The sequence below is a fragment of the Durio zibethinus genome, chromosome 18 (genome assembly GCF_047325235.1).
Source record: "Durio zibethinus cultivar Kanyao isolate XHJ-2024 chromosome 18, ASM4732523v1, whole genome shotgun sequence".
Classification (NCBI taxonomy): Eukaryota; Viridiplantae; Streptophyta; class Magnoliopsida; order Malvales; family Malvaceae; genus Durio; species Durio zibethinus.
Genome location: NC_143179.1, coordinates 6,369,010 through 6,392,705, shown reverse-complemented (window position 1 = coordinate 6,392,705; position 23,696 = coordinate 6,369,010). Strand labels below are relative to the sequence as shown.

Genomic DNA, 23,696 nt, shown 5'->3' with positions numbered 1-23,696 from the left:
TCACAAATCTTGTGTCTTTTTCTCTTAATTTTTTTTTCCTTTTCAAAATTTTTATCTAAAGAAAGAGAACATAAAAAATTAATTTTAACTTTTAAAAACCCATAAATGACAAGCCTTTCAAATTTTCCTATTTCCAAATTTGCTTTCTTAAACTTTTTAAAATAATTAACAACTCAATTACCCTTTAATTTTCATTTAAATTATAAAAAAAATTATTAAAATATCAATTTTTCACCATCCATTTGTCTTTCTCTCTTTAGATTTTTACCTAAACAATAAAAGTCAAAAATCACTTTCGATTTCGTGTCATAAATGAGCATCATCAAGGGAGAAAATTGATTCAAGATCATCATCTGAGAGATTGATACTTGAGATATTAGCAATGTCTTGGATCATCTTGACTAACTTTTTGTCTGACTTTTGGTAATTCTTTGAAAAATATCTTGGTTTTTCACAGATAAAACATTTTGAGCTTTTGATCTTTGGATCTTTCTTCTTTCTTGCAAATTTGAATCTTTAAAATCTTCTGGGTTTATCAGCATATCTGAAGAACTTCTTATGTCTAGGTCTGCAAATTATTGGAGGTCTGGAAGGTCTGAATCTTCTGAAATGCTTCTTTTTCTTGTTGCTGCAAAAACATGTGGGATCTTTGGAAGAACATATGATTTGAAGTCCTGATGAGGAGTAAAAACATGGTTTTTCTAGCTTTTTGGAGTTGTGCACCAAGGTTTTGATGTATTTGTGCTCTTTGCAAATCTTATCAAGTGCTTTCAACATCATCTTGTAGATATCTCCAATAGATTTAACATCAAGAGATCTGAGGTTCAACTAGGTCCTTGTTTGTTGAGCAAGTTCTTTTGGAACAGAATTAAGAAATGCTTGCTTTAAGTTGACATCATCGAATCCGTCAAGTATGTAAAAATACTGAGAGAATTATTGATAGTGTCTGTCAAGGTATTTTAGATGGAGAGAACAGCATTTTAGTCTGAAGAATTGCTCTCTGATTTTTTTCAATCTGTGAGTTTCTTGTCCACAAAAGATTGCTACAAATTGAAAGACAGCTTCTGTGATTGTTGGGCATTGAAGAAATTGAAGTTGTCTGTATTCACCAATATTGTCCCAAAAATTTTTCAGAGTTTCAACTAGTCTGGAAACAAATCTGATCAAAACTATGTTCATCGTAACATTGGGATGAGAGTTTAATTCAACGAGTCCCCATGCTAAGAATTCTTGAAATCTTGAGGGCCATTTTGAAGGAGGAACATCATCAATGGTAAAAATTGAGAACTTTGATGTTGAAGGAGGAACATGTGATTGTTGTGGATGAGGGTGTTGTTCAGCATCTATTGCATCAGGGTTATGGACTTCTGGAGTATCATCTGAAACTTCAACTGTTGGTTCTGTCATGAAAATCTGAGGGAACATCATTTCATCTGAGTCACCAGTATCATCTGTTTCAACTGATTCATCTGATTTGACAGTATCCATGTGAGATTCAGTCTCAAAGGTAGATGAAAAAATATCTTCAAGAGAGAACTGAAGAAGGTTATCTTGTGCCATCTGGTGAAGTATTTCTGAAAGGGTTTGTGTAGGAGAAATCATAAGTTGCATAGGTTTTTGGTTTGGTTGTGGTGTAGGATTTTGAGGTGTGGAACTTGAGCTTGGTTTTGGTTTTGAAGGTTGAGAAAGTGATTGTTCTGCTACTTTTTTAGGTTTTGGATCAACTGGTTATTTTTTTCGAAATCTGTGAATCCATTTTTCAGTTGTACCAAAAAGGGGTTGGTCTGGTTGGTCTGAGATAAGAGTGAAGTATTGTGTTGGTTGTGAAGATGTTGGGGGAGGTTTGTACTAAAAAGGTATGAAAAAAGGTTTTGAAAGTGAGGTTGGAGGATTGTATGGTTGAAATGGAGGAGGAGTATACGCTTGGTAAGGAGTATCATGCATACCAGTGTGATATGGTGTAAAGATATTATAACTAGAGGCTGTTTGTTGTTGTTGTTGTTTCTGACGAAACTGATTTTGAAGGTTTACAAGTTGAATCTTTAGGCTTTTCATTTCTTTCTCTCGTTCAGTGAAAGCATAAGTGAATCCAGTGTTTGTTTCAGCCATATATCTGAGTTCTTGATCAACTGTGATTATCCTTGACTAAATTTCAAGAATAATATTTTGAAGATTGACAAGGCTCTGATCAAAATGTTGACTGACTTGATCCAACTTATGTTCGATTCTGTGCAAGTATGAATTCTACTGGAGAGAATTTTCAGTCTGCTAGTTTAAAACTGCTTCAGCACTAGAAACACTTTTTTGGTTTCTATATTCATCTCTATCAGTAGGAGTGAGGATTTTTGGAATGTGTTTGTATTGGTCTTTATGAAATTCTTGAAAAAGAAGGAAATCTGAGCTTGGGTAGGTTGGTTGCATCATATAGATTTGTGGTAAAGGTTTGGGTAAAGGTTGGGTGGAATTTTGGGTGGAATCTGATTGTTGTGTGGGTTGATTTGAGTAGGTTTGAGTGTGTGGTTTATCTTTTTTAGGATAGATGACATAATAGTCAAACTTTCCTGAGGGTTCACCAAGGAGATCAACTTCAGGGTCTCCATTTTTATATTTTTCTTTGAGCTTTTGCTGGGAAGACTTTCTTCTTTTGCTTGGAAGACTTTTTCTTTTTTTGCTTCTTTGGAATATCATCATCATCATCATCCAGGAAGCTTTTATATGCGTCTATCTGGCATTCTTTGCATTGACAGTTTATATCCTAATAACAATGTCCTTCTAGAGATCTATACGTATACACAGGATTTCCATCGAACTAAAAGTGTGTGACTGAAACATCAAGGAGATCAGCATGACGTCTTTGCATCATAAATTATGTTGGAAAGATTGTTGGAGGAGAAACATCCTTTCCTTTGCTGTGATCAAATTTTATGACTTGAACATACTCTTTTGGAGCTAGATATTTGGGTTTTAAAAGAGTTTTTAAAGATCTAGTAAGAGAAGGATAAGAGTTTGAGAAAGCTGTATAGGGATTTACACGGGGTAGAACTGTTTGTTGGGTTTTCTTTTCTTCTGAAATGTAATCTACTTCATATAAGAACTTAAACTTAGAAGAAGAGAATTTTTTAAGTATAAGAGATGGAGGAGAGGACCAACTAAAAGAAGATCTGAAGGAAGAAGGTTGAGAACTAGAGTTACTTAGAGTGGATAGATCCATGAAAATAAGACTCTCTTTTAGCTTTTTCTTTTCTAATTTCAATAATCAAAACTTTAGAAACATGATTTTCTTCTCACTATCTTGGCAAGCTATAAGCTCTGATATCATTTCTATATACAGCGATATTTTTATACACAGCAACAGGTAGTACGGCCAAGGCTCTGGCAACTGACACGGTTTCAGTTTCGGGCTCTCTGAGTGGTAGAGTCCTGACAATACTATCTGGTATTATGACAACAGTGTGTAGATCGATCCAACTTGGCAATATAATATCAATCATAAGCGATCCATAGATCAGACATATAATCAAAGTATTCTAGTCAGTGTTCAACACTCTGGCACCTTCTTGATTTTAACGTCAAACTGGGGGCCTGACTTTTATGAAGATATATCTTTTACTATAGTAACTTACTATTAGTATGATCTTGAGGCAGTATAACTTTTCTTTGATTGAAAAAAAGGATCAATGATCTGTTTAACAGATTAACAAAAATTTTTTATGCAGAGGATCCATAATAATATGGTAACTGCAGAGCATACTCAACTTGTATCACTGTAAACTTTGAATAGCTTGAAGAGAAGCATGAAGCTAAAAGATTTAACTATGGAAAAAGAAAGATAGAATTACCAAAAGAGAAGAGAGGTTTTTAGCCAAAGAAAAGTTATACTACCCCAAAATCATACTAATAGTAAGTTACTATAGTGAAAGACATATCTCCATAAAAGTCAAGCCTCCAGTTCGACGTTAAAGCCAAGAAGGCGCCAGAGTCTTGAACATCGGTTAGAATACCTTGATTATATGTCTGATCTATGGATCACTTATGGTTGGTATTATCTTGTCAAGTTTGATCGATTTATAAGCTGTTGTCATAGTACCAGATAATATTGTCAGGACTTTACCATCCGAAGAGCCCGAAACTGAAGTCGTATCAGTTGCTAGAGCCTTGACCGTACTACCTACCACTGTGTATAGAAATGGTATCAGAGCTTGCAGCTTGCCAAGATAGTGAGAAAAAAATCATGTTTCTAAAATTTTAATTATTGAAGTTGAAAAAGGAAAAACCAAAAGAGAGTCTTATTTTTATGGATCTATCTACTCTAAGTAACTCTAGTTCTCAACCTTTTTTTTTTCAGATCTTCTTTTAGTTTGTCTTCTCCTCTATCTCATGTACTTAAAAAATCTTCTTCTTCTAAGTTTAAGTTCTTATATGAAGTAGATTACATTCCAGAAGAAAAAAAAACCCAACAAACAGTTTTACCCCTTGTAAATCCTTATACAGCTTTCACAAACTCCTCCTCTTCTCTTACTAGATCTTTAAAAACTCTTTTAAAATCCAAATATCCAGCTCCAAAAGAGTATGTTCAAGCCATAAATTTTGATCAATGTATTCTTTCAGCAGGACCTCAAGAGCACTTTGTTACTCTTCAGATCCTAGAAAAATTTCCTCACCAGTGGTCAGAACAAGGATACACTCACATTCACTTTGGTGCTATCAGAATCGCCTTAACCTTTCATGGCAGAAATGAAATTCCTGTTTGTACCAGAATGGCCTTATTGGACACCAGATTTAAAGATTACAAGCATGCAATCCTTAGAATCGTTGAGACGATACTCAATGCAGAAACTATCTTCTTCACAGTTTTCTCAAATTATAATATGTCTCTTCATGATCCAACCCTGTTAGATGCTTTAAAAGTTCAAGTCCAGATCGTAGGCACAGAAATAAAAGGCCTCCAGATAACCCTTCACTACCAGATGGCATATAGAGTTCAAGATCATGCCATTAACTTGCCTCTTTCATACTCCAGTGATGCAATTTTTGTTAAAATGGAAACAGCAGACAGAACTCCTAAACATGTTCATATTCTAAAGTAAATGTCCAATGAAAAACTTGCCACCCTTCTTCCAAAGATGTGGACGACAAGTTATCAAAAGATTTAGAAATAAGATGAACCAATTGAACATTTTGATCCAACCTACAAGACAAATCAGTATGGTACTGTCACAATTGAATTTGATCACAGTAAAGGAAAGGATGTTCCTTCTCCAACAATCTTTTCAACACAATTTATGATGCAAAGACGTCATGCTGATCTCTTTGATGTTTCAGTCACACACTTTTAGTCTGATGGAAATCCTATGTATACATATAGATCTCCAGAAGGACATTGTTATTGGGATATAAACTGTCAATGCAAAGAATGCCAGATAGACGCATATAAAAGCTTCCTAGATGATGATGATGATGATATTCCAAAGAAGCAAAAGAAGAAAAAGTCTTCCCAGCAAAAGCTCAAAGAAAGATATGAAAATAGAGACCCTGAAGTTGATCTCCTTGGTGAACCCTCAGGAAAGTTTGACTATTATGTCATCTATCCTAAGAAAGACAAACCACACACTCAAACCTACTCAAATCAACCCATACAAAAACTAGATTCCACCCAAAATTCCACCCAACTTTTACCCAAACCTTTACCACAAATCTTCATGATGTAACCAACTTACCAAAGCTCAGATTTCCCTCTTTTTCAAGAATTTCATAAAGACCAATACAAACACATTCCAAAAATCCCCACTCTCACTAACAGAGATGAATATGAAAACCAAAAAAGTATTTCTCGTGCTGAAGTAGTTTTAAACTGGTAGACTGAAAATTTTATCCAGCAAAATTCATACTTGCACAGAATTGAACACAAGTTAGACCAAGTCAGTCAACACTTTGATCAGAGCCTTATCAATCTTCAAAATATTATTCTTAAAATTCAGTCAAGGATAAGAACACTTGATCAAGGACTCAGATATATGACTGAAACCAACACTGGATTCACTTATGCTTTCATTGAACGAGAGAAAGAAATGAAGAGCCTAAAGATTCAACTTGCAGACCTTCAAAATCAGTTTCATCAGAAACAACAACAACAACAAGCAGCCTCTAGTTACAACATCTTCACACCATATCACACTGGTATGCATGATACTCCTTACCAAGCCTATACTCTTCCTCCATTTCAACCATACAATCCTCCAACCTCACCTCCAAAACCTTTTTTCACACCTTTTCAGTACAAACCTCCCCAACATCTATCCCAACATCCTCACAACCAACACAATACTTCACTTCTATCTCAGACCAACCAGACCAACCTTCTTTTGGTACAACCGAAAAATGGATTCATAGATTTCAAGAAAAACAATCAGTTGATCCAAAACCCAAAAGAGTAGCAGAACAACCACTTTCTCAACCTTCAAAACCAAAACCAAGCTCAAGTTCCACACCTCAAAACCTTACACTACAACCAAACCAAAAACTTGTACAACTTATGATTTCTCCTGCACAAACCCTTCCAGAAATACTTCACCAGATGGCACAAGACAACCTTCCTCAATTCTCTCTTGAAGATATTTTTTTCATCTACCTTTGAGACTGAATCTCACATGGACACTGTCAAATCAGACGAATCAGTTGAAATAGATGATACTGATGACTCAGATGAAATGATGCTCCCTCAGATTTTCATGACAGAACCAACAGTTGAAGTTTCAGATACTCAAAAAGTCCATAACTCTGATGCAGATGATCCATAATAAAATGGCAATTGCAGAGTATACTCAACTTGTGTCACTGCAAACTGTGAATAGCTTGAAGAGAAGCATGAAGCTAAAAGATTTAACTATGAAAAAAGAAAGATGAAATTACCAAAATAGAAGAGAGGTTTTTAGCCAAACATATTTTATAAAGGAAGGTTTTGTTATAAGGGATTTTTTGGTTTTTCTTTCGATGATTCCTAGATTTTGCTTATTCTTATGCTTCTTCCCCCCCTCCCCCATCTCTGATTTTCCCATGGTTATTTCCATTTTTCTTCTTCAATAGAAACACCATGACCCGAGCCAAACAAACCACTCTTATGCTTCTTTTATATCATCACAATCTCTTTCTCAAGATTTTCAACTATAAAATCTCACTTATCTATATCTTTCAAGAGTAAAGATCGGGGATGATAACAGACCTGAAGCCAACACCCACAGAAGCCATAATAGGACACTCTCTCGTGACCATCCCCAACTAAAATGTTAAAACATACAAAGAAAATTGGTAATTTTTAGTGAATATTTATTTATTACTTTGAATCAATTCTATCTTCTTATATTGATGATGATTTAAATTAATTTAATTTTGATTGAATTGACTGGATATAAAGTGGATTTTTTTTTTCTTTTAGTATGGAGCTATAAATACAAGCAATAGTAACAGCTTCAGCGTTCTGTTATAATAGTTATTTTTCATTATGTCGCGATTTAACGCTAAAAGCCGTTACACTTATAAATGACCGTGCACTCTCTATTGCGATAAATAACAATGACGAAAAGTATGCTACCGCTAAATACTGACCACTATTCCTTTAAATGAGTACTATTTAAAACCTAGGATTCCCATTCTTCTCAATTTTCTAACAATATAGCGACAGCATTAGTTCGTTTATATAGGCTACATTTCAGGGCATTTGGGCCAGTAGTGATAAGTACAAATACAATGAATGCATGATCAACCCAAGTTCAATAGCGCAGCCTTTACTATCAAATGTTTGGGCTAACAAGCCCATTGGTGACACAAACGAATGGAGTGGACCATGGGGACCATGTTCAGTTTCTCAAGATCTGAGCAGTATAGGCTTATGTCTCATTAAGGATAACCATAACAAAGTCGATCCTAAACACATTTATGACTAAGTTCAAACAAATGCTTTTAGATTAATGAAGCCAAAAACTGAAACAGTGTAGAACTCAGGTGGGCTGATTCGAGTATAGTACTTAAGGGTAGGTGAAGAGATGAGGAAAAAACAATGAGAGATCTGAGCAGACTTGTATTTTACTTCAAATTATTTGGGCAAATAGCATTCCGGCTTTAATCTACAAATTTTTATGGTTGTTTTGCAGATTCATGTCCGGTTGGGTTGATTTAGTCACAGGGCACATGCAGTCATGGTCTCTTTCTCATACAGATGTTCAATCAGACAATTAGACCAGAATGTTGCAACAGCCGGACTCATAAAAAGATGGGGGCAACAATGAAAAACAAACCCCTGTTGCCCGATAGTTTCTATAATTCTACATTTACGTGCATTCCCACTCAATAGACCTGTGCTTGTGCAGGTTGTCAAGCCTTTTGGCAGACAAGGTTTTGTTGTTTCTTCCTTCCCCGGTCCACCAAAGAAGCATGGCCAGGAAAACAAAGAAGGCACTTGACAATGTTGGCCCTCTTTAGTGCGAGGAATTATCCTCCTCCATTGCTTGCTTTGCTACATTATCCAATTCATGGCAGGCTTTGAAGCCAAACAGAGTGGAGCCCCTTTCAATTATTCATTTGTCTTTCCATTGAGAAAGCATTTTCGTTTGTGACTTTTATGAGCTTCTTTCTCTTTTACGTGCAATTCCACTTTTTTTTTAAAACAAAGTTGGAGCCTTTTTCTTGTGTATTCGCTTCCATATTTTGGTCCTGACTCCTGAGTGCTTTCTCCCCCGTTTCAACTCTAGTTTCAGCCGATTGTTCATCTTTTCCAGGATGTGTAGGAAACATAATTCAGTCGTCCCAGCTAGGATTTCTAAAGAGAAATCTTGTGGATCACATTGATGCTCTCCAACAGGATGCTCTCTATAATTAGCACCAGGATTACTTGATCTAATTATATTGAGATGAGTTGTTAAATGTTAGAATTATATCAGTGAACAACAACAAAGATATGACTATAATCATGTCCTTCTGCTTATGCTAAATTGCTAATCTCAGTGCTTTATAGCCTGGAAGATTTTTCCATCTGCGACAAATTAAAGTAAAAAGTGTCCCCTTTCATTTGTCAGATGCAGATTCCATCCCAGCTTGGGGATGTGTCAACGAATAATGACGGATTTAGAAAATTTTTTGGAGAATTCACTTATAATATATAAAAAAATCTATAGATGAATTTATCAATTTTATTGATGAAATTTATTAATTTTGTTAACGAAATAGGCGTTCATGAGAAAATTTTATGGTGTCCAATGAATTTTGTTTTTTTTCAAATTTTCTTATTTTTCAATCTTTGAGGTGTCCATGAGAAAATTTTGAGGTATTCAGTTGAAATTTTTCCTTAAAACTTCTATATTTTTCAATTTTTAAGAGTGTCCATGGACACCCAAACATCAAAGGTGTATCTGCTGCTGCTGATTACAGCACCTAAGCTAAACTGCTTCATGGTGTAAAGCAATTGAGACAGACATTCAGAAAATGATTGAATTGGTGATTAGTTATAGTTGCATAGAAGATCATCAGCAAGGGAAATTTAATTGGAGGAATGCTTTTGAGGTACTGATCAGATTTTAAGGGTAGGGGTTTCGGTTCTACTGCAGCTTATATGCAGTTGGCCTCGATGATTGATGAAATTAACAGCAGTCAATTCATCATCTTCACCTGCTATCTTGATTATTCTTATCTGATATGATTTGCAGGTAATTAACAAGTACTAGGATAAAATTACTTATATTTGAATTTAAAATTTAATTCAGATAATTCATACGATTATTTTTAAAATGTGATATCTAACAGGAGTTAAGTTTGAAACTTAACGCCAACAATTCTTTTCTTTATTCTCACAGCACATTTAAAAATAACAAAAGGACTTGAGAAACAATTGCACATGCATGTGCATGTGCAGATCCAACAACTCCATGAAAGTGGAAATTATGAAAGAATCTTAACAATTGATTGAGAATTGAAAGGTTATTTGCAAGAAATGATTGATGACATTTTTTGACGTAAAAATCACGAGCATATAATCTCAACTTCTGATCAGAATGTCCAATAATCTTGAATTATAACAAGTCATTGTCACCACTTTGACAATTAAATTGAGTTGTAATCACCACTCACCAGCTGTGTTAACTGTTAAGCAAATTCTAGTATTTGGTTTCAAGTCATTGGCAGTAGCAGCGGATGGATTCGTTGGTTCGATCAGAACCTAGCTAGCTATCCTAGGTAGTAACAGTTTGTCTGTGCCTATTAGTGCAAGGAACGAACATTATCCAGGTATGAATTGATATGTAATTCCATGGATATTTCAATAATTTATTGTCCCTTTTTTATAAGGAAAAACATGAAAGCAACAAAGATTTGACCTTAAAAAAAAAATTTGTACATCACTTTAACTAATTTAAATAGTAAAGGTCGAGAAAATAATTGATAGAGATTCTAAATTGGAGTCATAATGCTCTTCCTCTCAGAGTTTTTCTTTCCAGAGATTGTTTATTGCAAAATCTTGAAGGAAATTTGAGAGGTAAGACCAAATGAAAAATGGGAAGTATGGTATAAAAGATGTCATCCTTCAACATTAACTTCATCCACATCACTGATGACCATGCAGTCTATTTTTTTCTTTCTTTTTTTTTTTTTTTATCAAAGAGAAATAATAACTCATATCTATAAATTAAGTTACCACATTGGTAAGTTCAACCTATATTTTTAATGAACTTAGATTAAAGTTTTTAATAAATTTAGCAATTTATGTATTATATTATATTTTTTATATTAAATAATATAAAATATAAAAATAATTATATCACAATTCGAATCGATATATCAAACATAAAATATATTTTTTTTATTTTTATCAAATTTATATATATAATTTTATTAATTTTTATATATTTTTTCACATCTTATAATTTAAAATAAATGAATCTAACTTTTAAGCCTCAAAATCAACCACAATTGAAGTCCTAATTTAACTGAATACAAATAATGTATCCTTATTTAAATTTAATTTCAAAATATATTTTATTCCAATACTTATAGTAAAAGACTATGCCAATGGGTCGGCTTAGGCCAGCTTCTCAAGGTTTGGACCCGAGGAGCGATCCAAGTACAACCTCAATTTGGTGTTCCCTCTAAATAAAATCCAAAGATCATTTTTAAAAAGTAAAAACAGTTATAAGCTAAAACCGAACAAAAAATATAAAATATAAAATATAAAATATAAATAATAAAAAAACCAGCGGGGGCTAGTGTTTAAAGTCTCCAGGTGTTTGGTTGGAAATAAAATGCGGGGTATGCAACAGGATCTAGCTGGGTAAAAAGTAAACTTTCATGGCCAAGCTTACACGTAGGTTTGATGAATTGTATTTATATAATATAAAATATTAAAATTTATATATTTATATCATATTTTATATAAAAATTATATATTATAATTTACATCAATATAAAATATATTTTTTAATTTTATTAAATTTATATATAATTATTGTTAAAATTTTAAATTATATCATTTTTATATTTTATATTCATATCATATTCATATCGTGTCATCATATTATGTTTTACATTATCAAGTTTACTTACGTCTACCTATATAATTTTTTATTTATAATTATCATAATATAATTTATTATAATTTAATATTATATAAATTTTATTTAAAAAATTGTGTAAAATTCATTTTTTTAAGTAATAAATTTTTATATAATTTTTTTGATAAATTATAATTTTGATTTATCCAAATCTAACAAAATTTTGCTATAGTACATACAATTCAAGTATATCAGACAACAACCTATTCTAACATTTCAACATTTAGTTTCCATACCTCACACAATGCCTTATTTACTGGATCTCCGACAATCTTTCTTATCCCCTCTAGTCCCATTCTAACAATGTCCTGTATTCGATTAACCAATTGCATTATTGATTCTTCCATTTGTTTGAATATCCTGTGATTCCCTTCTCTCCAAAATTGGTAAATGCATGCATTCCAGGTCCACCTCAGTACAGCTGAGATCAATGCTTTCCTCTTTAATGTATTCACTGCTACGAGTAATTCTGCTGTCCACCTCTCCACTCTCCTGTCAATCCTACACAGAAGTAGGATCCTTTTCCACATTTCCCTGGAGAAGTCACATGCAAATAATGCATGATCCCTATCTTCAACCTCATTTTTCCACAGATAGCATCTATCTTCAACTTTCATTGTCCAAACTCTCAATTTGTCTTTAGTTGGGAGCCGAGTCATTCAGGTATTTTTTTTATTATGATTGTTAATTATAATATTATAATAAAAAATTATAAGTGATATGAATCCAATTTATTACTGTTGTTTTGCTGTTGGAGTTATACCTGAATTCCTTTTAATGTCATTTTGTGAGCACTAAAAGAATATTAGGTGACTGCACTTTTCCGCTTTTATAATTATGGAACTGCTTCCCATTAAATCTAGCACAATACGCAGTCATGGCCTAAAAATGAAAAAGGACAATTACATACGTTAAACCTGAACTGGTAACTTGGAAAATTGCAAAACAATCAAATGTCACTTTCTGTCGCAACAAAAAATCACTATTTTATTTAATAATTAAAAAATATATATGTGTGTGTGAATCACAGAGTTATTATATCTAGAACAAGACAATAATAGTTATTATTATTATTATTTTGCATGTTATTAATCCGAGTAATATTGTCTCGTTCAATTTTCAATTGATTGTTCACAAATGATATGAATGTAATAAATAATAATTTTTATAGACATTATTTTTTTATAAATAGTTAAATAAAGTCAATTATCATAACTTTTAATATTTCTGTATTAATCCAAGCTGGATATTCATACTGATTGTAAAACTTTTTTAAGTTGGTTAATTACATGGTAGGAGATCATAAAAAAAACAGAGTTTATCGATGGGTTATGAAAAAAAATAAATTTTTATGAATTTATTACATTTGATATAAATAAACTTGTTTGGATCAATAAAAAAATACTAACCAAACCCAAAATCCCTTAATGCTAATAAAAAATTAACTTTCTTCTGGCTTCTTCTCTTCACATTTTTTCATTTCTTCTCCTCTGGTTGAGATTTCAAGCTTCCCTGCAACTAATTATTGCCAAAGGGAAACATAAAATTTTGTGAGAGTTGCAGATAAAATCATGAATAAGCAATGATCAATACATGTCAGACATAATCAACTGATCATCGATAACTTTTTTTTTTATTAAGATTAATAAGATTGATGAGCAAGGAAATGGAAGAACAAAAAAAAATGTAGATTAGTAGTTTGGAGGGTCAGTTATGTTTGATGCAGAAGTTCTGTCACGACATCATTAGTGTTTTTTTTTTTTTTTTTTTACTTCTGTTTTAAAGATGGAGTGTAATTCCAATTTTCTAACAGATTGATTGAATCCCAATCATGTGGAAAAGAAAGTGAAGTTGTTAAATGTTTAAGATTTTAGTGATGGTATGTTTGGTAAGGGACGGGCCAAATCGAATTATGTTTGTTACTAACCAAATGATAACTAGAATCTTGTCTGATGAATGATTGAGTAGGGACCTGGTTTAAGCAATGAATTTGATATATATTTTTTAAATTCTTAATAAATTTGATTATTTATATAGTTATATTGTATAAATTTTATGTAAAATACGAAAGTTATTATGTTATAATTTGTATTAATATTTTAAATATATAAAATATTTTTATTTTTTATTAAATTCACATATAATTTTAAAAAAAATTAATTCATTTTCATATCATATTATATTTGAAGTTATCAAATTTATTTTTTAATATAAAAAATGAAAAAGAAACCCCTAAAAAACTATAGGAGTTTCCTTCCAAATTCTATGAGGCATTAAAAACTTTAAAGTGATCAATCAGGCAGGACATTTTTTTTTTTTTTGACAGTGTTAGATAAGAAGATTTTAAGAAAAAAAAAAAAAAAAGGAAATGAAGGGGAAGGAAAACAGGAGGGGATACATGAGACAGCCCACTGAGAAGAGCAAGCTGCAGCTGTGCCAATTATCATTGGTTGACAGTGTCCTGAATCGTGTCACGCTTGCAGCAGGCGCAACAGCTTACTTTTGTATGGACTAGAAAGAATTCGGCAAACTCTCCAGCTAGGAGAACGTGAAACCGTATTTTTTTGCTCTAATTAAATGTCAAACAAAGAGTAAAAAAGCTTATATATTCAGGGTCCCATGACATACTTGTCAGAGAGCATTGGACTACATCCAGCAACCCAGTTCAAAACTTCAAATTTGGGTTGGATTTTTTAAAGAAAGAAAATTATTTTTAAAATAAGAATTTAACTATTTAATTTCAATGTCAATAAACACCCATGGATTTCTTTTTTTTTTCTCAAAGTTGGACCTAGATGTATAAGTATCTTTGTGTGCATATAATTTTTAAATTTAGCAATATGATCCACTTTATGAGCTTTACATATGTAATTTTACCAAAAACAAAAATTATCATGAAAGAGGCATGCACCATTTTCTTTTTATTCCATTTGTCAAACTTGTTTTAGTTGGTGATAAAATTCAAAATTTGCATTAGTTTTATAGGCGTTGTAGTTTGTCTCGACAGGAGAGAGTAGTAATATTCAAACAAATTTAAAAACGATGAGGACTTTTTGTTTGCCTCAATTTCCGCTGAAACTTTGACTTCTGACACTTCTTATGAAACACACATGCAGAGCCAATTTTTGAGTATTTGAATCCACACACCAAAGATTTCAACCGATTTGGATATCTTATGGCCTTTTATTTTTTAAAAAAATTAAGATTAAAGATGTTTTTAGATTTTATTTTATCATAATTTATATTTTGAATCATTTTAAAAATATATTTTTTTATTGATTTCCTGTTATAAATATTTTTTCTCCTTATATTGTAATATACCTATATATTTCATAAGATTAATTTAGTTTCAATTAAAATTAATAAATTTAGTAATTTATATATTTATTTTATATCTACTTATATTAAACACGTATAAAATATAAAATTATCATATTATAATTTATATTGACATACTTAATCAAAACATATTTTTAAAATATTTTTTTAAATTCACTTTTTTTTTCGTCAAATTTTTGACTCATATTATATATATATATATATATATTTTTGTGTGGTTTCATCATATCTTATCTAAAATTATAAGTCTACTTAAAAGAGAAAGAAAAATCTAAGCTACGATGGTAGATCCAAAATTTTTGTAAAAAAGATATCTACTTAAAATATATATATATATAACTATTCACAGATTTATTAATTTTGTGATGGAAAAGATGTCCAAAATAAATTTCTTTTATTCTTTTTATTTTTAGAGTATTCATAAAAAATTTTAAAATAATCAAAAAAATTACTTTAAATTTTTTATTTTTTATTTTAATTTTTAAAGATATCCATGGCATCCTCCCTGAAAAGCTAAATCCGCCCTGGGACATGGTACTCTTTGTCCTGCTGAATTGCCAACCAATGAACCAAACCATTTCCTTCGAAATGATGATTAGGAAAATGTATATCCTACAATATTTTGGCCGTTAAAAGAATGATGATGCTATAGCTGGCACATGCTAAAGGAAAGGAGCCTCTACTTTAGGATCCCACGCCTCCTAACTTCTGCCCCTGCATCGCTTCTTACATTTGCTGGCCCTTTTTTTTTTTTTTTAAATTATATTCTTTATTATTATTATCATTATTTATGAAAATTATCTTCTTTACTATTAAACCAAGATTTCATCAATTAAAATAAAAGATAATTAATTAAGCACATAGCTGTAATTAGAGGAAGTTCAGTTGAATTTAAGTTATAAATAAATTGATAACCAAAAATTGAAAAGGTAATAGAATTCAAATTCTATGCTGTTCAATTCTTAAAACATATTAAATCAATAGAAGTTATACATATATTCTATAATAATATTAAAAATTGTTCTCCTTCAAATTATGCTTTTATACTTTTAAAACATCATTTACCTATTTATTTATAATCAGTGAACTTTACTTAAATTGAATAAATTACGTATAATTAAAGTACTTGACATTAGTAATTGTTCTCATATATGTACTCAATTGAACATTATAATTATTACAATTCAAAAATTAATTTAAAGATTTTAGATTCAATGTGAGAATAAAAATTATAAATTTAATATTTAAATTCAATTAATTTGTATAATTATATTTAAAAAATACATATAATAAATCTTACAGTCTTTTTTTAAATTTAAATTACAATGCTTTTATTTTCTTTTTTTATTATCAATTATAAATTTTAATAAAAAATATTTTATAAATATTGTACAAAATTTAACGTGTCTTTATAAAAAAAATAATGCAATACTCAAGCAGGATCCATCCAAATTTATCCCCAATATATATAAAAATAAATATAAACAATATAGGAAATGATGCAATGGAATGAGAAATAAAAAAATGCCCAATGTCTGTTGCCTTTTTTTTCATTTTCTTAATAATTAAACAAACTTAGCTCCAATAATCTCCGGCTAAAATGAGCCTGCCAAGACCCCTTTATTCCACCATAATTAAAATCAATCACTTGTAAACTATTGCAACATGTCACCAACCAACTGCACATTCATTCAAACTGCCAGGATCACAACTTGGAGCTGCAACAATTACGGCTCAATTTTACATCCGTTAAACGGTTGAGAGCTTCACCATTTATGGCAACAGCCACGTCATGATCAGCTTATAGAACCCAAATCAGCAGCTCTGGGACTGTCTGATGAATCAGTGTTTTCTCTCAGCCTATGGACCATGTTCGTTTCAGAAGAGAGAGAGAGAGAGAGAGAGTCTCACTCTCACCATCCAAAGAAAAAACAAAGGAGACATATCTCAATAAGAAACCCCCCACGCTCTTCGGAAGCGTGGATTCCACTTTCTTTAGCTGATGCGCTGATGCATAAAAGCGACGCTTTAAGACAAAATGGATACGGCCGGGACCCACATCACTCAAAATATTCACTCTCACATGGAGCAGAAGACCAATGCAGTAGGCCTGTACCTATCATGAAATTTCACAACCTCCACGCGCTTCCAACCGCTTTCAAGACAATAAAACAGGCAAAAAAAAGGGATAAAATACACATAAAGTCACTCAATTTTGGGAATTTTTTAAAATGATAATTTAAGCATTAATTTTTTCAATTTAATCCTTGAATAAATTTTTTTATCACTTAATTGGTAATGAATAATGGAGTGTTGATGTGATACTACCACTTCAATTAGCAAGTGCTACATCATTTGATAAGTCATGAGATATTATTAACATGATATTATAAAATAAAAAAAGTTTTAGTAATTTATTTTTTCAAGAATTTTATGTTAATTATTCAATTTTAAAAATTTATAACTTGATCACTAATAAATAAGTCTTTAAAATTTATAAAAATATAGAAACAAGTATTTGATATTTTTGCTTTATTATAATGATATAACTTAAATTTAAAAAATAAAAAAATATTATCGACTTGCAAAAACTATTAAAATAATGTTACTTCAAATCTTTATCATTTAACTGATTTAAATAAATTCAACTAAATATTTTGTATTTCATAATGTTAATATTTAATTTTAATTTCATGTAATAAAATATTAAAAAAATATAAATAACAAAATAAAATAAATTATTATATTAAATTTCACAATTTGTTAATGATTAAATTGTTATAAACTTACGTTGAGTGTGACATCCAAATATTAATGATTTCATAAACATTAATAATCAAAATGTACAAAATTTAAAATAATTACTTAATTTTATTTGGATTAATTGAATAACAAATATTTGAAATAATAATATTTTAGTAAATTTGACTATTGATTAATATTCTTCTATTTTTCTAATTTAAATTGTATAATTATAATAAAATAAAAGTTCATAATTTAATTTCATACAATAAAATAATTAAATATTTATTTCTATTTTTATAAAATTCAATGATTTATTTGAGTATATCCTAATATATTTTAATAGGTAATATAAATAATAAAATAATTTATTATATTAAAATTTATAAACGTTGGTAATAAATTCATCATAAAATCACAATAACAATGAGTTATTAGCAATGAAGATTAAAATATTAATAAATTTTATATTTATAATGTCAAGGTTTTTAATTATAATAAATTATATTATTTATATATTTTAAAAATATTTTATTACATAAAATTATAATTATAATTAATTATAATTTTTTATTGTAATTAAAATATTGACATAAAGAAATATAAAATATTTAAATTTATTTAATAAACTGAATCACAAAGATTTGAAGTAATGTTTTTTTAACAAATTTGATAATTGGATAATATTTATCTATTTTCAATATAAACGATGTAATTACAATAAAATAAAAAATTTATATTATAATTTCATGCAATAAAAATATCAATGCTTATTTCTATTTTTTACAAATAATTGAAGAATTATTTATTAGTGAACAAATTATAAATTTTTTAAGTTAAGTGATAAAATGTAAAATTTTTTAAAAATAAGTGATTAAAATTTATTTAATTTTTTAAAAATTTATGATATCATGTTAACAATGCTATGGTTGCAGTGTTATGTAGCACTTGACATCTAGCATATAATTAATCATTGATGGGTGAATAACAAAAAAAAAAATTTTAAAAATGAATAATTAAATTAAAAAAATGAATATTTTAATCATGATTTTAAAAAACATTAAAATTAACTAACTATTTGTATATTAAAAAAAAAAACATTGTTTTTTCCACTTTACTAACAAAAATGAAAAAATAGAAATAAAACGCTTTCCCACACTATTGACAGCAAAGCCAGAGTTCCACCTCTCTTCTTCTGTTTAACTCAGCTATATTTTTTCACTTTTGTGACTTGGTGATATAGTAGAAAACCTTCCCCTTCTCTCTCTTTCTTTTATGGGTTCTCACCGGAAAATCGTTTTTGGTTCTGTCCAAATCGGTTCTTACAAGCGGACGACAACATCAAAAACAGCCAGATAGAGGGAAATAGAACCAGTTTTTCCTCATTCTTTGTTGAGTTTCATTCTTCAACTATAATCCCACAATGGTAGTAAATTTTGGAGGTGTTTTTCTTCTTTCAGTTCTGATATTAAGTTTGGGAGTAAACTCAGAACCAGTTCAAGACAAGCAAGCTCTCCTTGCGTTCCTTTCAGAGATCAAACATGGGAACAGGGTTCAATGGAACTCATCAACCTCAGCCTGCGACTGGGTCGGTGTCAAATGCGATGCGAACCGCTCTTTTGTCTACACTCTCCGGCTCCCAGGTGTGGGTCTTGTCGGTTCTATTCCACCCAACACAATCGGTCGGTTAAATCAACTTCGAGTTTTAAGTATCCGAGCAAACCGTTTATCCGGTGAGATCCCTGCCGACTTCTCCAATTTGACTCTCCTCCGTAGCCTTTATTTGCAAGATAACGAGTTCACCGGCCCGTTCCCACCCAGTGTGACTCGTTTAGCTCGTTTGACACGGCTCGATCTTTCTTCTAACAATTTCACCGGTCCAATCCCTTTAGCTGTCAACAATTTGACTCTTTTGACCAGACTCTTCTTGCAGAACAACAAATTTTCCGGTTCTCTTCCGCGCATCAACTCCGACGGTTTAGTTGATTTTAATGTTTCTAATAACAACCTTAACGGTTCAGTTCCCGACACGTTATCTAAATACCCTGAATCTTCATTCGCCGGAAACCTTGGTCTTTGTGGAGGCCCACTCCCGCCCTGTAACCCGTTTATCCATCCTCCGGCCCTGTCTCCTTCCGAGCCCATTCCTCCCACAACTTCTGGTAAAAAGTCCAAAAAGCTTTCCACTGGAGCCATTATTGCCATTGCCGTGGGGTCCGCATTCGTCGCGTTATTGTTATTTCTATTCCTCATTCTTTGCCTCCGTAAACGTCAACAGCGGCCACCGAAACGTCAGAAGCCAGTTACGGCGGCGACACGGGTTGTTCTGCCGGCGGAGGAGGGAACGTCCTCGTCGAAAGACGATATAACTGGAGGGTCAACCGAAGGGGAAAGGAATAAGCTGGTGTTCTTCGAAGGTGGGATTTATAGTTTCGATTTGGAGGATTTGTTGAGGGCTTCAGCGGAAGTGCTGGGAAAAGGCAGTGTCGGAACGTCGTACAAGGCTGTGTTAGAAGAAGGGACAACGGTGGTAGTTAAACGGTTAAAAGACGTGGCGGTTAGTAAACGAGAGTTCGAAACGCAGATGGAAATGTTGGGTAAAATTAAGCATGAAAATGTGGTTCCTTTAAGAGCGTTTTATTACTCCAAAGATGAGAAATTGCTCGTCTCTGATTTCATGCCTGATGGTAGCTTATCTGCCCTGCTTCACGGTAAGTTTTCTCTGTTTCATTTCATCATTTCTTTATTTGACTTTTTCCGGGTTTTTCATTACCAACAACTCATGCAAATTTTGGCTTAAAAAATCAAACACTTTTTTGCTTTCGATATAACCTAACAAATCAATTCAATTTTGACTTTAATGTAGCTCCAGCTGTTGCATTTGTGTGGAATATTGTGAAATGGTGTTGGGGATAATATATTATGTTAATTTAATAATGGAAGGGTGCTTAATCATGTAAGAAATTTTCAGAAGGTTTCCAATTTTAATAACCAGCGGAAGGTCCGTGGATGGACACTTTTGCATGATTCCTCCACTTTCTTAGCAAACATTCTTATGAGTCTGAGTTACGCTTACAAAGTAATGGCTCCTTTTTCTATTTATTTAAATTTCTGCCACCAGCATTGCAACATGCATTTCATGGTTCACCTATGGATCCACCGACATTGAATTATTGCCCCTTGTTCTTTCACCAGATTTGCCTTGCAACCGTGAAATTATACCATATATATCTATCTTGTTTCATGAGGTTCCAGATGAGTTAAATTGAGTGTTGCACGCCTACTATGAAATGATTACTCTTTTTCATCAACACTCTCTTGTGGCTTTTGTTTAATACACTTTTTTTAGTAGTTTCCTTTCCTTTCAATTCAAGGAACCCCCGTTGAATAAGATTAGGGTTAGGGTTTTTAAGTTTGCTTTTAACTGGAATACATTTGGAGCAATGGAGGTCAAATTAGCATAATGGGAAGTATATCTGCTTACTAATCAAATTTCTTGGTAGCTTGGACTTTTTTGCAAATTTTTTGGCATAATACTAGTATCTGTTTCTAAAGGTTAGGGACAATAATGACATGATAAATTGTGTAGGTGTGGTCAACAATCGCATGATGATAGATTCTTGAATTTTTAATTTCATTGATTATGATTCAATCCTGGTAGTTTTATTTAAAAAAAATTTATTCTGTAGCTGTAGCTCATTGGCCATTAGGTACATTTTGGATAATCATGAAAACTGAAGTCTCAACTCTGAAGTGAGCAAATTACTGTTCTTTATGGTAATGAATTGAACCGTGTTATGCTATAACATTGCAGGTAGCAGAGGCTCAGGCCGTTCTCCACTGGACTGGGATCACCGGATGAGAGTAGCATTAAGCACGGCAAGGGGCCTAGCACACCTCCATGTTTCAGGCAAGGTGGTCCATGGCAACATCAAGTCCTCCAACATCCTCCTCCGACCAGACCATGAAGCCTGCATCACTGACTTCGGTCTCAACCCGCTCTTTGGCAACACCACCCCGCCTATCCGTGTTGCAGGCTACCGAGCACCTGAAGTGCTTGAAACCCGCAAAGTTACGTTCAAGTCTGATGTGTATAGCTTTGGAGTGTTATTGCTAGAATTATTAACTGGCAAAGCACCCAATCAAGCATCGTTAGGGGAAGAGGGGATTGATCTTCCTCGTTGGGTCCAATCCGTGGTTCGCGAGGAATGGACTGCTGAGGTTTTCGACGTGGAGTTAATGAGATATCACAACATTGAGGAGGAAATGGTGCAGCTGTTACAAATTGCAATGACTTGCGTATCCACCGTACCTGATCAAAGACCCGCCATGCAGGAAGTGGTACGTATGATTGAAGATATAAATAGAGGGGAAACAGATGACGGAATACGTCAGTCGTCTGATGATCCTTCAAAAGGATCTGACGGTCACACTCCCCCCGCCGAATCAAGAACCCCACCTAGATCCGCCACACCTTAGCATAATGTGAACAAAGAAAGTAAAAGAAAATTGAAAAGCAAAAAGACAATGTGCACAAAGAGAAAGTAAAAGAGTGATAAAGTGCGCAATTGATGGGGGAAATAACTGAGGTTTGCCCCCAAATTTGTGTTTTTCTTTTTTTTTTTTTTCTTTTTGTTGGGTTTATTTTTTTCTTCTTAATTTTGCTTTGCAATTATTTTTATAGGTTGGTTAAGGGGGCGGGGGGGGGGGGGGGAGAATTTGAATTGTTTTTTGGAGCGTGGTGGGAAGTAGGGGGAGTTCCATGAACTGATTGAAATTTGACCATTTGATGGATTTAGTTGTCTTTATAATAATTATTATTATTTATATTTAATTCTTTCCTTTGTAATCTCAACCTCGTAAACAAAACAATCCACCTGTATTCTGTCCTTAAAACCGTCTTCAATCGCTTTTCCATTATAAATTTTCTATTTTGTAATAATTTTTTTAATCCTTTTTATTGGAATGGCCAAGGCCCAAGTGAAGCCAACTAAGGAGTTGAAAATTTCTCATCCAAAAATTCCGGCCACTTGTTCGGTTCTGCATGCATCTGTAATACCAAACGCTTGCTTCCATTTTTTCTAAATGTTCTTAATTTAGAGTTGAAATGGCAAAAGGGTCGACTACTGTCCAAAGCAGAAATAAAACATGCATACGACCCAATCTAATTAGAAGCATACTTAAGAATGGAATCAGCACCGTCAAAGGCGAAATCAAAGGCCCAAATGTGACACGTGGCAATGAGATTAGGGTCAAATTGGAGATTTGATTTTTCGCCGGGGAGAATTTTTGTCTGTTTATAGAGCCAGAGAAAAAGAAACAAGCTAGCTAGGGTGGTGGACACTCTGGCCGGCTTTCCTTTGTTCTAGACAAAAGGAAAAACAAAATAGTGGGATTTCCATTTTCCAAAAAAAAATAATAATAATAATAGTGGGATTTCCTTCTGACAATCATCGAACATTGTCTTTGACGTGGCTAGACTGGTAACCGTTGATTCATTTGACTCAACACCACTGACTCTCGGGTCCCTTTGGTCTTTTCACTCTTTTCTCTCATCGCATGCAATTTCGTCCTTGTATTCCACTCGAACCGTGAAAGTTAGCAGGCAATTGGTCAAAATAGCTATGGGATTTGGCTCTTTTGGGGTTTGAAAAATCAACGCATCGAAATTTGCCTTTCAATGAAGTTTTTGGCTTTATGCATAATGCATGTAATGTATCATTCGCCTTTTTTAGGCTCGCGTGGAACTGTGCATGTAATTACAAGTTCTTTTGTCGTCCAGCGAGAACATTGGGCCACCCACAGTTTCTAGTGGAAACAATCCCCACTCGTATTCTACTATCTGATCCGAAGGTACACATAACGCGCCACCTGTTGCGGTTGCCTTTCGGAGTTTGGTGCACCGAAAGTGCAAGCCAGCAAAGACTTTTGGTCGGACTCAAAATTGACTCTCTGGTTTTTTACTCTTTAGTCTGTGAAATAGTTATATGCCTTTGCATTTGCTTTGGCCCCATTGCACCTGTT

At 32.4% G+C, this 23,696-nt stretch overlaps 1 protein-coding gene across 1 annotated transcript; it reads left to right on the top strand.

The window, feature by feature from the left end:
• Positions 1-18,838: 18,838 nt before the first annotated feature.
• On the top strand, positions 18,839-22,503 carry LOC111300326 (putative inactive receptor kinase At2g26730). The gene is made up of 2 exons (XM_022895960.2): positions 18,839-20,383; positions 21,487-22,503. The coding sequence occupies exons 1-2, from the start codon at positions 19,096-19,098 to the stop codon at positions 22,149-22,151; spliced, it is 1,953 nt and encodes a 650-aa protein (XP_022751695.2). The 5' UTR covers positions 18,839-19,095; the 3' UTR covers positions 22,152-22,503.
• Positions 22,504-23,696: the final 1,193 nt, after the last annotated feature.

Excerpts from the sequence above, each read along its gene's own strand:
- LOC111300326 (XM_022895960.2), top strand. The coding sequence starts at position 19,096 with ATGGTAGTAAATTTTGGAGGTGTTTTTCTTCTTTCAGTTCTGATATTA. Across the intron at positions 20,384-21,486 it reads CTTATCTGCCCTGCTTCACG|GTAGCAGAGGCTCAGGCCGT; the intron begins GTAAGTTTTCTC and ends ATAACATTGCAG.